This window comes from Eurypyga helias, unplaced genomic scaffold, assembly GCF_000690775.1.
Source record: "Eurypyga helias isolate BGI_N326 unplaced genomic scaffold, ASM69077v1 scaffold26228, whole genome shotgun sequence".
Classification (NCBI taxonomy): Eukaryota; Metazoa; Chordata; class Aves; order Eurypygiformes; family Eurypygidae; genus Eurypyga; species Eurypyga helias.
The window spans coordinates 1,668-15,979 of NW_010267938.1; the positions used below are offsets into that span (position 1 = coordinate 1,668).

At 37.2% G+C, this 14,312-nt stretch overlaps 1 protein-coding gene across 1 annotated transcript in view; it reads right to left on the reverse strand.

Moving 5' to 3' along the window:
• Positions 1-1,528: 1,528 nt before the first annotated feature.
• LOC104514057 (short transient receptor potential channel 1-like) overlaps positions 1,529-14,312 on the reverse strand; it is a 14,215-nt gene continuing 1,431 nt past the window's right edge. The window contains exons 3-9 of the mRNA XM_010157599.1: positions 13,982-14,083; positions 12,946-13,148; positions 11,441-11,572; positions 9,448-9,643; positions 7,455-7,791; positions 3,454-3,593; positions 1,529-1,693 (exon numbers count right to left, since the gene is read on the reverse strand). Coding sequence (XP_010155901.1) covers positions 1,529-1,693; positions 3,454-3,593; positions 7,455-7,791; positions 9,448-9,643; positions 11,441-11,572; positions 12,946-13,148; positions 13,982-14,083 — 1,275 coding nt within the window. The remainder of the gene's footprint in view (positions 1,694-3,453; positions 3,594-7,454; positions 7,792-9,447; positions 9,644-11,440; positions 11,573-12,945; positions 13,149-13,981; positions 14,084-14,312) is intronic.

The following is a 14,312-nucleotide window of genomic DNA, read 5'->3' on the forward strand; positions in this document are numbered from 1 at the left end:
AATTAATTCTTTAATTTAAAAAAATGTATTGGTTCAAGAAAGCAGCAATCTGATTTGTCATCATAAATATCTCAGGCCTCTCTGAGGCCAAAAAAGCTGGAAGTGTAACTGTGCGAAGGTTTTTTTCAGTAACAGGTGCTTTGGTTTGTAAGGGCTTTTTACTGGCAAAGTAACAGAACAGTCAGTGCTGACGACTAAAGCTGAACAGAAAAAACACATAAGGGGAAAAAAAAAAATCATAGAACAGTTTGAGTTGGAAGGGACCTTAAAGATCATCCGGTTCCAACCCCCCTGCCATGGGCAGGGACACCTTCCACTAGGCCAGGTTGCTCAAAGCCTCATCCAGCCTGGCCTTGAAGACATCCAGGGATGGGACATCCACAACACCTCTGGGCAACATGTCCCAGTGCCTCCCCACCCTCTGCAGGAAGAATTTCTTCCTAGCCAAAAAATGTTGCTAGTGGAGTAAAAGTTGACTTCCACTCACAGTATTTTTAGAAGGAAGCTTTCTTCCTCCTTTTAATCTAAAACTGATTGAGGGAGGTAATTGCATATTAAATGGGATGTCTTAATAATATTCCAGGTTCTCTCCCCTGCACTGAAAGGTACTGGACCTTCTGCATGGTGTTTAAAGTTTATCACAATGAATAGCACCCAGTCCAACATGAGAAGGCCTGTGCTTAAAAGAAAAGAAATCATCTAATAAAAAAAGCACTACATGGCATAACGTCAGTACAAAATTCTGTGTCTGCTTTCAAATCAGGAGAATAAGATTAAATTCTTTGCACAAAACCAGGTTAACACCCAACTTCAAGTGAAAATTTGAATTTAGCTTAGAAACTCCTGTGGTCTCTACTGTTCCAGCATTACAACACAGGATTTAGTGTTTCCCCCCACCATCTCCAGATGACTGAATTAAATGCGTGACAGAAATAAAATGTGCTTTTTACTGTTATTATTACTCACTAGAAGGTTCCAGCAAATTCCAAGTAAGAAGAAACCTGTTCTCCCTTCTAATAATTGGCTACAAATAGATGACTATTTCAATACTCTTCAGATTTATATTTTTCCAACCAAAGCAATTTGCACACTTCAACTCATCATGTAATCTCAGTGCGAACACAGTCATAAACAGATTACTCTTCCTTGCTACACATCACATTCCTCTGCCTTTTGGAGATGAAGGATGATCATTTGCATAGAACTTGACAGGAAGAATCTGACTCAGAGTTTTCTAACTACAGACAGTTATGCAGTATGTTCAGCTAACACAGATGAAAACGAGACAGTATAGGTACAGTTAAGGAAAAAATATGGTAAGAAAGTGTACGACACTAGGCATTCCATTCTTTTTCTTACCTTTTTTCATCTAAATCAGTATGTTATACATGAGAATTATGAAACGCACACTTTGATGCAGTATCCCTTCTTTCTACTGTTTACTTTCTGACATTCTTGTATTAATTTGCTCTTTTTCTCTTTTCAATAAGACTCCTCATAGCAAATTAAGATCAAGTTTAGTATCTTCTCAAACAGTAACGATATTCACCTGGAGTGGTCCCAGAATAGAGCTGGTTGTGTACATGAAGAAGAGACGAAGGTAACTAAGAACATTAGCAAAAGCAAAAAGACCTTCCGCCACTAGGGTAGGATGGAATGCATCCCAGTCCTTTCTTTCAGCATAATCATGAAACTGCAATATAAAAAATACAAACTGACATCACTGACATTATTAATACTTAAATGCACCCATGCACCACTCCCTGCTTCTGCCCCCAAAACAGGCAACTGTGTGAAAGAAAGAGAGGAACAGGGATCCGTGTACTTTATAAACATGTGCACTGCCTAGTGTAAGAGGCCTCAGTCAGCAATATTACAATGCTGCAAGGAAAACTCATGCACATGCAACCACCATGCGGCGACAGCTCGTCTTAAGCCCTTTTGGAAAGATCTAGAAAGACTTGGGATCTGGGGTTCCTTCAGTGGATTTTATGAATGACTACAGAGAATGGAAGTCACAAGTAAACGGTTGGTATAAACACACTCTTAAAGTATATCCACTAGGTCCTAATTCAAGGATTCACAGAATGTCCCTGCCCAAAAGTGTGCTGCACAAAGATGGCAAGAAACCGAGATAAACACGTTTTTATACACTGCAATGGCATGTGTACAAATCCTTCTGCTATAGAGACTCTTCCTTTATTTCTTACAGCTTCAGTGCCGGTAACATGGACCTAAGATGTAAAACAAGCATTTTAGGTGCTTTTCCAAGTTCTAAACTATAAATTCTGCCATGTAAAAGTGGCAAAAAAGGCCATCATGGGCCAATTACATAGGCCAGGAGTCCTGCATCTTCAAAAAGCTTACCTCTTAAACTAGCAGCAAAGGGCTCTCGTCTCAGCAAAGGAACTACTACTACAGACATGTGCTGCTTGCAAAGCAAATGCTTGGGAGGGCAGCCCAACATGGCATTCTCTATTGCTTTCCAAGGAATGGAGCTTTCCTTTCCAAATGATTACCAGCTTCTGAGTCAATGAAAGGGTAGGGAAATGAGCCAAACACTGGGTTGAGAAGAACTGAACCAGTTTATTTCCCTCCCAACTGCCAGACAGCTGTCAACTCACAGTTTGCAATACAAAATAATTGTGCTACTGTGCTGGCTTTAATTTTGCTAAAACATTCATATTCAATTGGTCTGGCAGCTTGCCCTGTGCCATGCAGCTAACAACACGTGCAACAGAATGGGAATGATCATTCTCAAGACTTCTATCTTCAATCAAATCCAGGTGGCTTTTCACAGAGAACAGACAAGGCTCCTCTATGGTCTTGGGGCTTTTTTCTGTACTACAAAAAACCCAAACAACCCAAACCAAAAAACAATTAAAATGCCCCCTACATTCACTTATTACATTTGACCGTATGTAATCAAAAGCTAAATAAAACTTTCTGTAACAGAAAAGCATTAGGCAGTCTAACCACAGAGATTACTATTAGCTTTCTGCACAGTACTGCTCCATGGACTCAGGCGAGCCCAAATTCCATGTCAGATGAGCTGTACAGGAAGAGTTCCCTAAATGAAAATTAAGCCAATTGGAAGACCAGCCAGTTATTACAAGGAAGGCAGCAGCTGTGTTCGGGGTCCCTGAGTACCTGGACATGTCTTGATGTGTTTGCTAACCCATTTGCCTCACTGACTTCTCTTTCAAGCCCAAGATGCAACAAGACCAAACATCTTGACAACTACACGGGCTATACTGCATAGAACATTTAACTTGGAAGCCTACACCGTATCTCCATAGTAGGCTATTACTCATTAAGTACATTGAACTGCAGCATGCTACTACTAACAGACCACACGTAACAGATCTTCACACGTTTTGCAGCAGTGCACTACAACTGTATTAGCCCAGTCAGTCCCACAGAAGCTTCAGACCTATGAAGATGTGTGCTCACCTTGTTATGGGCAACGACTTTGAGGGCAAAAGTTGCCAAATACAGAGAATTCATGACAAAACTAAGCTGATTACGGGATTCTTCCAAGAAGTCTTCTAAGCCATCATACCAGAGTCTTTTAACATCTGACCACACCATTCCTGCACCGGGAAAAATAAAAGCCAAGGAAGTCAAGCCATTGTACTGAATAGATACTCTTTTTACAACCAAAGCACTTCTGACTGGCTTTTGTAAATGGTATTTTAGCACAGAGAAAGGAGTAATCAAGTAAATATACTAAAAGCATTGCATTGCATTACCAGCATTAATCATAAGGCAACAAAATGTTCAACTATTTCAAACCTACTTTCCAACTAAGAAAAACATTCTCCAATAAAAAAAGGCATGAGAAAAATTGAACAGGAAAAGGTCAAATTTAAATAAAGGTAGAAGACTAGAATACAAATGCTTTTTCTGAACAAAAAGTATTCACTTTTTCCCAAAAGCTCTATAGAAAGCATTACATTGCTATATAAAGAGTAGGTATTATGGTTTTTTAAGAATAATCAGTTCAGTAACTGTTGCTGAAAAGATCTGAAAAGCAAAAACTTTTCCTACCATAACTGGTATCAAACAACATTAGCAGAGAAAAAGAGACCATGACTTAAAACTGCAGAAATCAGAAGTTTAACGTATAGCGGCATACATTTAAATATTCAAGATCTCTACAGTGAACAGAACTTTACCATTGTTAACCATGTCTGGCTGTATGGAAAAATAAGTTACTAACAATTTTACTAACTGGATGTCAGTTACAGACTTTTTATAAACCTTGAAAGGACTGTTAGATGAAATGTAACAGCACCTTTAATTTCTATGAATAATCTGTTCTTTAATTTTTTTTGAGTGCTTCAGATGTATGCTACTATGTTTAGGACAAGAAGAAAAGCAGCATCTGGATAAATGGTAGTTAGAAACTGACTTGATTCAACTTTACGACTCTGCAGCTTCTCTAAAACTCTGGCCTAGTAAGAGCAAGATTCAGTGAATGGGAAAAAAAAATCAGACACTTAGACCTGACTTTATTTTTTCAGTCAGCATTAGAGCAATGTTGGAAGGCATAAAAAAACAGTGTGATGTCCACAGTTCACTACAAGACTTACATAAATCTCTCTTCTTCCTCCTTATAAAGAAAATATTTCTAAACCAGAACCTCTGTGCCAGTCCATATGGTCACCACGTATTCCACACTAAGTTTGTTACAGAATCAGTAAAAGGAATTGGAGAAGTAGCAGATGTTATTTACACAAAGAAGAATTGGAGCTCCGTTGCTTTCTTTTGCTGGGGAAGACGTATGATTTAGGCTCAGTAACTTAGAAAAAAGCATTACTGTATTCACGATTTCAAAAGTTAATCTGTCAGAACCAAATCTGCTGCTAACTTGAAGTGTTAGAAATTCCGCTGTGGCCATTTTGACACTGACTTTTAGAACGTATTTTAATGGGACTGTGGAAGTTGGCAACAGGTAAATCCTTGTTGCTTGGTTCTTTATATTCCAGTTGATTTTGTCACACATTTTCTAAATACATTCTTTTTCAACTTACAGAATATTTGTAAGGGAGAAGTACAATATATCACTACAAAACAGGCATTCAAGCTATAAAAGCAATTACTGTTAAAAAAAAAAAATCAGTAATATGAAAAATGACCTGATTTAAATAATTTGTTACTTAGAGGTGATTTTTCAATCCCATCTGAAATCTACATGTTCAAATAACAGATGAAGAAAATAAAATGTTTCTGTAGCCTTACATTAAAATTTCTAATCCACCTAATGACACACTTTCTGCCTATATTGGATTTGATGGAACGTAAGAATTTCTAAAATCAGATGTTTAATTTCAAAATGAAGGAGTCGTCCTGTAACACTGACTGTAAAATTGAAATTTTCAAGTTCTTTTAAGACCTGAATTCGTTTGTGTGGGGTACTGAGTATTTCCAAAACTTGCAGCAGCTACTCAACAGTTTTAATACATCATCTAGTCCAATCCCCCTGCCAGAGCAGGATCACCTACAGTAGATCACACAAGAACAAGTCCAGGCGGCATCTGCAAGTCTCCGGAGAAGGAGACTCCACCACCTCTCTGGGCAGCCTGTTCAGGGCTCTGTAACCCGCACCGTGAAGAAGGGTTTCCTTGTGTTCACGCTGAACCTTCTGTTTCCCAGTTTATGGCCCAGTCAACAAAATGATACATATCTAATTACCTTACAGTAAGGTGTAAGTTTCCATGAATGTATCTACTGAAATTTAATGAGAAAACAAACATACACCAACCAACCAAAAGCATGTAAGAAGGTTTTATGAATTTCCAAACAAACCAAAAGCTCATGAGTACTCAACAAAAATCATAGCTGTGCTCCCTCTACTGCATCAACCAGAATTAACATGCATCCTTTCAGGTATTGTTATGATAATCGGTGACAACGACACACAGAGATGGGAAATTTTAATATGGGAAAATAATACTTTCTTCTGTGTTTTAAAAAGAAGGATGCAGTACATACAACCTTCAATTCATCAGGCTAAGATGGAGTACGCATGTATACGTATGCATAGACCAACATACACAACATACACTTTTTTTCTTTAAACAATATGCCAACTCTGCAACAAGTCCAAATTTTATTATTAATTACTTTTGAAATCAAGCATTACAGAATTGGTCATGAAAGACCCAGTAACCAGTTACTTACTGCTGATGTACCACCAAACTAGCAATTTTGTGTGTATTCAAGTCCTCTCCCTGAGCTGAGTAGAATCATATAAAAATTTCATGTTTACCACTATAGAAGAGATTTTGCAGAACACCACATTTTGAGAATTGTTTAAAGTTGGATTAGTCCAACAAAATGTACAGAATTCTCCTCTCTAGTTAGAGCACAATAATATAGAAATTAAAACAGTGCAGGAATTGATTTTATGACTGTCACTGCATGCTCACTCCAACTATTTACAATCCAGAAAAAATTTAATTAACTCACATACAATGCACAAATACTTTTAATCTACTTTATGATTACATAAAGATCTTAGCTAGATTTTCAAAGAAACAGTAATTTTACTAGCAATATTCAGATTCTACTGTAATTCCATACACAGACACACAAATAATTAAGAAGGTCAGATCATTCCTACTACTTTTTTATACCATTCATAGAACCACAGAATATCCTGAGTTGGAAGGGACCCACACAGATCACCACATCCAACTACTGACTCCACACAGGGCAACCGAAAATTAACAGATATCTAAAAGCATTGTCCGAACACTTCTTGTAAGAGAGATTTGGAAGAAATTAAAAGTTTTGTGGATTGCTGGCTGATGAAAAAACAAAGTAAGTTTGACTCACAGTGATTAAACCACCTACATACTAAATAATACTACCTTCTCATGAAAAGTTATTGGGAAAAAATCTAAAGCGATGCCTAAATTAATTTTATAACTTTACAATTTTATCAATTTTTAACTTAGCAATAAGGAAAACTAGTGGATGACAGGTTTGTATCTGTTACAAAACTATTAATCTGAGGCATACACACTTACTTTGCATTCATGTTATCTTTCTTTTTCTTAAGATCTGAATTTTATGATGTCTAGGAAGATAAAGAGCTTTTACATGAATTTGTTGTTGCACAACTGAATTTCTCTTCCATCACTCTGAACTCTACTAGTCCTTCTGAAGAAAATGTCACATGCCTCCTCTGTTAGATCCTACAACATTCTATTTCTGAGACTTCACTTTCTGTGATAATTAAATTATTGTAACACATACTTTCTTCAAAAAGTGGCTGGGTTTGCGTTTTTGGGGTTGTTTTTTTTTTCCCCTGTAAAACCCTCCTCTAAAGAGCAAACTTGAGGCAAGTAATAAGTAACATGCTGATTACATAAGAAAGTAGTGTGAATCGTTACTGTTCAATCAATATCAGCAATTGTTATCCAACCTACTCAAATCATACCTACCAATTAGCCATATTATCAGAAGATAGTCTATTCTCTCAAGGGCTGGTCCCATTGTATTCTTCTTGTTCTCATTGTAGACAAGGGAGTACAAATTAAGCAGTAATAGAAATGTGAAATATGAAGCTCCATGAATAATGAACTTCATAAAAGGAGTGTGAATTATTCGACCTACTTGAGATTTAGGGGCTAACAAGTAACACAGGGACAGAACTGGCCAGAAAATGCCAACTGTCAAAACAGTCAAAATTTTCTTGCACGTATGCTTGCGTCGATAGCCTGCCATCTGTCCAAACCACACAGTGTTCAGAAACTGCTGGCAGTTAGACTGAGCAACAAACTGGGGGTGGAAAAAAGAAACAAAGAAGAAATCAGTCTCATGTTTCTTAACAGAAATTACTAATTTACATTATTAAAAGCCATTTTCAAACTACATGTAGTTACCAATGAAGAGGAAAAGGCAAGACTATTAAGCTGAAATAATTATCTCATAAGAGAACAAAAGTGCTATGGACCCATTATGATTATAAACACCCATTATTTTAATTTCCTTCTAAAGCCAGCAACTAAACATAAATCATACATACCAGACCTCTAATGGTTTTTAGGTTAAGAATTAGTTTTGATCTGTAGTAATTTAGAAATCTGTCATATAAATAATGCTATACCTCAGACTGGATCACTGTCTGTTATTGTAAAATATAGTGACGTTATCTGAAGAGTAAGATACTATTAATGTAAAATACTATCAATATTGTAAAACACAACACCTTGTAAGATGAGAACCAAAGTGGCCAAGCAGTTTCATACATATCAGTTCTTAAAATCATTATGGTTCTATTCAGGAGGGTTAATTTTAAATCAGAGTAAGCTATCTGTCCCTCAAAAGATGATCCTTTTGGCCTGAAGGTTACGTAGGTTATGCAAATGTAGTTTCAAATTCCAGGTGCTTACTTGCATGGAGTTACAAAAGAATGTATTTCCCTAGAAGAAAGTTTGCAACTTAATTTAAAAAAACACATCAACAAAAAGAACCTTGATAGTATCATCACATTTTAGAAAGCACCACAAAAAAAGGTCTCTGTACCAAACTTGTCAGGAATAAAACATATTCGGCCAAGATGCTCTCCTCATACCACACAAAACATGTTGTTTTTCTCCAACCACTGAGGTAAAAGCAAGCTATGCTCAAAACCAGAACAACATTTGAAACACTTCAGGATCCTTGTCTAATGCGTACCAGAAATGTGTAATGAATGTTCTAGGACATTCCATAACTATGGCTTATGACTTTGTAATGCTATGTATTTTAACAGTTTCAAGTCTAGCTGCACAGAACAGACAGAATTATAATGCCTTCTGCAAACGCTAACTGAAAACAGATTTCACATGGAAAGAAAACTCTCTGTCCCTTGTCCTGGTACAAGAATCCCACAGACCTTCATTTGCCTTCTAGTACAGCAAATCCAGAGGTATAATTTCTCAGGGGATAAAGACAACAGTGACCTACTGCATGAAGTAAGTTTGATACTGATGGCATAAAAAGACGCTACTGTTCTGGAACAGAGACGCTATTTAGTTACACCAGCAGAGGCCAAACGGCACAGACGAGGCCAGAGTCAAAGCTGAACAGCTAATGAAGAGTGAGAAGATGATAAATCATGCATGGCACCTAAGGATCCATGCTTCCCTAGGTAAGGTGTTAATGAGGATCTGAACAAATAACTACTACTACCAGAGCTGTTCACAGAAGAGACACAGGCTACACTCTAATACAGAAAATAATACAATCTTCTCCACAGTAAATACTAAAGAAACACTCAGCATCTTAAATATTATGTCCCTGTTTCACATGCAGATGTTCTGTGTATTACCATCTCTTCTATAACTCCTGCAAATTTACTTCCACTTCTGTGTTTAGATGCAGAACAATAAATTAACAAATTACTAACAAAATACGATATGAAGAGCCAATCAAATTATTGCAAAGACAAACCTCTTTTTGATTATACTTGATTGCAAGTTTTAAACGGCTTAAGTTCATCCTCTCTTCCAACAATCCTCGCTTGTCTACATGTTCATCACTAGATGTGTGATTCAGAATCACTTCCAGCTCCCGCGAATTCCGTGCTTGTGCAAGCAAATCCTTAGCAAAGGTTTTGCACTGTTGAGCTAGCTCCTCATAATCATTTCTGAAAGTCACAGAAACAGTACACACTATTACACTGCTCACGTATTTTCCATTCAATCATTAACTATCCATTTTTGGTTGGGACTGTATGTTATGGCAAGACAAATTTAAAAAAACCAAACCCAACACATCAACAGTCATATGACAAGGTTCGAGCATTTTGAAGACAACTGGGTAGGTTTCACCATATATCATGACTATTATGCTTCAGTTTAGTTTGCAACTCCACTAAACAGAAAAAAAATTGAGAAACAGACTTACAGTATACAAATTCTTATCTTATGAGTTCCATACAAAGAGTTAGATCTTAGAATTATTTCTAGGAGATAACAAAGTGTAGTAATCAAAATATGGCACTGGTAAGTCATCATTTGGGCTTTTCACTCAGAAGGGAAGTTGGTTTGGGTTTTGCTTTATTCCAGTCATCTGAAAATTAAAGTCTATTTACTGAATACTAATAATGTAATAAACACAAGAAGAGAAACCACATGATTTCGTCTCACCTGGCACACAATCCATTTTAGTGCCAAGTTGTGTCATAAAAATGCAACAGTTGAACTCTTATTAAGACAGACAATCAGCTATAAAACCAGAAAATTCATATGTTGTTTAGGAAAGCAGAATTTTACCCCATGCAAACATTTGCTTTCATGTTCTCAATAAGCTTTTGTGCTGGTAAATTTCAAAATGGTAGAAACCTGCACAGTTTAAACATAAATTATACTGAGGGTTGTTCATTAAGTAGGCAGGACATTTTCAGCATAAAGTCTTCTACACACACGTGTATTACATTTATATATATATTTAGCCCAGAAAGCAAACCATATCTTGGGCTTTATCAGGAGAAGTGTGGCCAGCAGGTCGAGGGAGGGGATTCTGCCCCTGTACTCTGCTCTGGTGAGACCCCACCTGGAGTGCTGCATCCAGCTGTGGAGCCCTCAACATCAGAAGAAAAGTCCAGAGCAAGTCCAGAGGAGGCCACGAAGATGATCCTACAAGGAAGCTGGGGGGGAGGAGACACTTTTTACAAGGGCCTGTAGTGACAGGACAAGGGGTAATGGGTTTAAATTGAAAGGGGGGAGGTTTAGATTGGATATCAGGAAGAAATTCTTCCTGGAGAGGGTGGTGAGGCACTGGGAACACATTGCCCAGAGAACCTGTGGATGCCCCATCCCTGGAAGTGTTCAAGGCCAGGCTGGATGAGGCTTGGAGCAACCTGGTCTAGTGGAAGGTGTCCCTGCCCATGGCAGGAGGGTTGGAACTGGATGGTCTTTAAGGTCCCTTCCAACCCAAACCATTCTATGATTCTATATATGCACACATATACACTGTTCAGAGTCTTACCATATAAGGACCAAAAATAAGAAACAATACCCAAAACAATCCCCAACATGAGTCAGGTCAGTATAAACAAGATGTTGCATACTTCTACCCTGATGTAGGGGAGGGGGAAAAAAGTGCAGAGTACTAATGAGATACTGATATGTTTAATGGATGATCTTGAAATAAGTCAGCATTTAGCATAATTTCTATTTATTTTTCCAGAGCAGAGCTGGAATTTGGACTGTTGGTATAAGTATATGCATTGAACTTTCCACACTGAAAAGGATTTAAAGTAATTAAACTGTCAAAGTGACTGCTAATGAGGCATAAATTATATTCCGTATCTTGTTATTATGTCTAATTATCAGTTTAAATACTCCAATTACAAAAAGTAAGCCTTTTCCTAATGCATACATATTCTATACATGTAATCCCATAAAATGATTAAAGTTGGCTTGTGTTTTCAAATACCTACCTGAATTCAACCTCAACAAGGCTTAATTCTTTCAAGTCTGCACTAAGTTCAAAAGCTCGCAGGATCGGATCCTCCTCAGTCAACATTATTAAAGCAGGACTGGCCAAACACCGATAAATGTCAAGACGAAACCTGTGACAGAAGAATAGCAAGCAAAATGAAGATGGTTCACTTGATTATCAGAACTTATTGCAAAAGTTTGCATAAAGCAGTCAGCTGAAAAGACAAAACAACTGTGTTTCTTAAAAATCAGACACGACAAGAATTAAATGTCATATGTAACAGAACATGCTGTCCTTCACATACTTAGAATCCATATTATTCCAAGTATCAAAAATTGGCCAAGCTGATTCTCTCTTCCTTTCTTCACTGATCAACTGTTACCAGCACATCAGCACAAGGCCATCGGTTAAGGAAACAGAACTGGTGAAATTTTGACATTTTAAGTTTATATGGTAGCTCTTATAGTTCTTCAAGTGGAAATAAGGGAAGTAAAGCATTTAAGGCAATCTTCTAACTTAAAAACAGTGAGGAGGTGTAATGTGCAACACAAACAAATAAATTCAGGGAAAGCATCTGAAGGGGATATTGTCCTCTTGCAAAACTAGTGACTCCTGAACATTGGCACAAAGTCTTGTTACTCATTCTAAATTAAACTAAGAGCTGTTATCTCAACCTTTCCTACTGGTTGCTGGCTTGGGATACCCTGACACTTCTCATACTGAAGTTAACGACATGGTGTATCAAATGGATACCAGAATGTGGCCTGTAGTAGCTGAATACTAGCAACAAATATCTTTTCACTTCCCTTATTTCTTAGTAATTAGGATACATACTGAAGAAAATATGTAATAATTAATTGTATATTGTAATTGCAGTCCACTTATGATCTTTGAGCTCTACGATTTTTCACCCCAACTCTCACATATTAAATTGTATTCCACCCTCAAGTATGTTGTCAAGTGAACCAGACAAAACAGTTAAGGTTGGTAAATCTCTCTCCTTGTCTAAATTTTTATTAAAAAGCTTTCTTTTTTATCTTCAGTATTTGTGAAAGTAGAAAAAAAATTGTCTTTGTTTGCGTTCATCAATCCATGCTACATAAACAGGATATGTACAGAATTATCCACCTCCTCATTCTGGCAGAAAAAACCCCAAGTACTAACTAACTTAAGAAAAAATTCTATTTGCACAGCTCCTTACGCTCCCAAACCAACGGTAGCTGAAATGTTTCTGACACAACCGGCAGAAAGGAAAGGCACTTGGCTTAGTACGCACAGTGACCAAGAGCAGAAAACCAAATGAAACAAAAGCCACCGCCTCCCACCAGCCTCTTCAAGCGCAACCCACTCTCAAGAACTACCATCTCTCATAATAAAGACCACATTAAATGAACCCACTCATAAAAATAACCTTAAAGAGAAAATACACAGAATCTGACGCAAGCAGTATCAGAGAATTAAGACAAGAATTTTTTACTATGGTCTAGGAGTGCCAAGTCTTACCGGGAATGTCGCAGACTATCTTTTTTGTTCTTTGCAGTACACAGTGTGCATTCACAGCCAACAGCATGAGGTTTGGGTAATGATATATCTTGCTTTAACAGCATGGTGAGAATTTCATAGTTGTTACGATGAGCAGCTAAAATGACAGGTGCCACATCCATGGTCGTCGAGTATTCTGGGTTCTGAATGCGTTCCATTAGTTTCTGGAATAAAAAGTAGGAAGTATCTAAATTTACTACATACTATTCTACTACAGTGTTTACATGTAAGGGGTTTTTTGACTGTTCAACAATGAAACTCTCCTTCAAAATATTTTCCTATGTTTCATAAAATATGGAAAAATTTGTAACAACATTCAAACACCTCTCAGATAAACACTGGAAAAAGAAAAAGGGACACAGAAATGTTTCTGGTTTACTTACACAGAAAACCTGACATTCAGTGCCCACCTTCTCCAATATACATGCACATTAAAAAGTGTAACTAGCTATAGCTTGATTAAAAACTTACTATGAGTATATTTACTACCTAAGCACAGAAAAAACACCCTGACTATACCATACTCTGTTACACAATGCCTTACTCCTTCCCTCCCTCCATCTCTACTCATGAACTATTAAGTTCTTTGATACTTACGCAAAGCCAAGATAAGTTTCAACTGATTCATTTCAAGGTGAATATTTGGTGTTTGTAGATTTGCTTGAAAAATCTACAGAGGCTCAGTACATGAATATATCCATTATAGGTCAAGGCTGCTAACAGTCTAGAAGAAAAAATCCAGTTTTCTCTCTTCTAGACCAACTCACATCTGTTACCATACGGCATGTAAAGTCACTGGATTCCTTAGGCTGTCAAGCAAAATACCATCTACTATCCTTTAACACAAAAGAGGCTGTAAAAATAATCCCTAATGTCCAGATTCTATCTCCTCAGAAATTCAGAATTTCATTTAAGAACATTGTTTTAAACGCCACAGTTACGCAGACGACACGGCTCCCACTCCCAGACCAAAAATCAAGGAATAACAACACTCAACTACAATGGTTGGTCTGGAGGATCTTTTTGGCCGGTGATTAAGTAGAATGTCAACAGCTCCCACCACTTCGGAGTCAATAGCCACCAAAAGTGCATCTGATGACTAAGGAAAGAAAACAAGTCATATGTGAATACAGCAGTGACTTAATCAGCACAAAGAGTCAATCTGAAGCCAAACTGGTTTACACACACACACACACATATATATGTATATTTACTTTTGAATATATATATTCCCTTATATATTTATACACACATATAAATTTACTTTTAAAGTAATAAACCAATGTTCTGTATTATAACCACACATATACATTATCTCCACAGCAGGA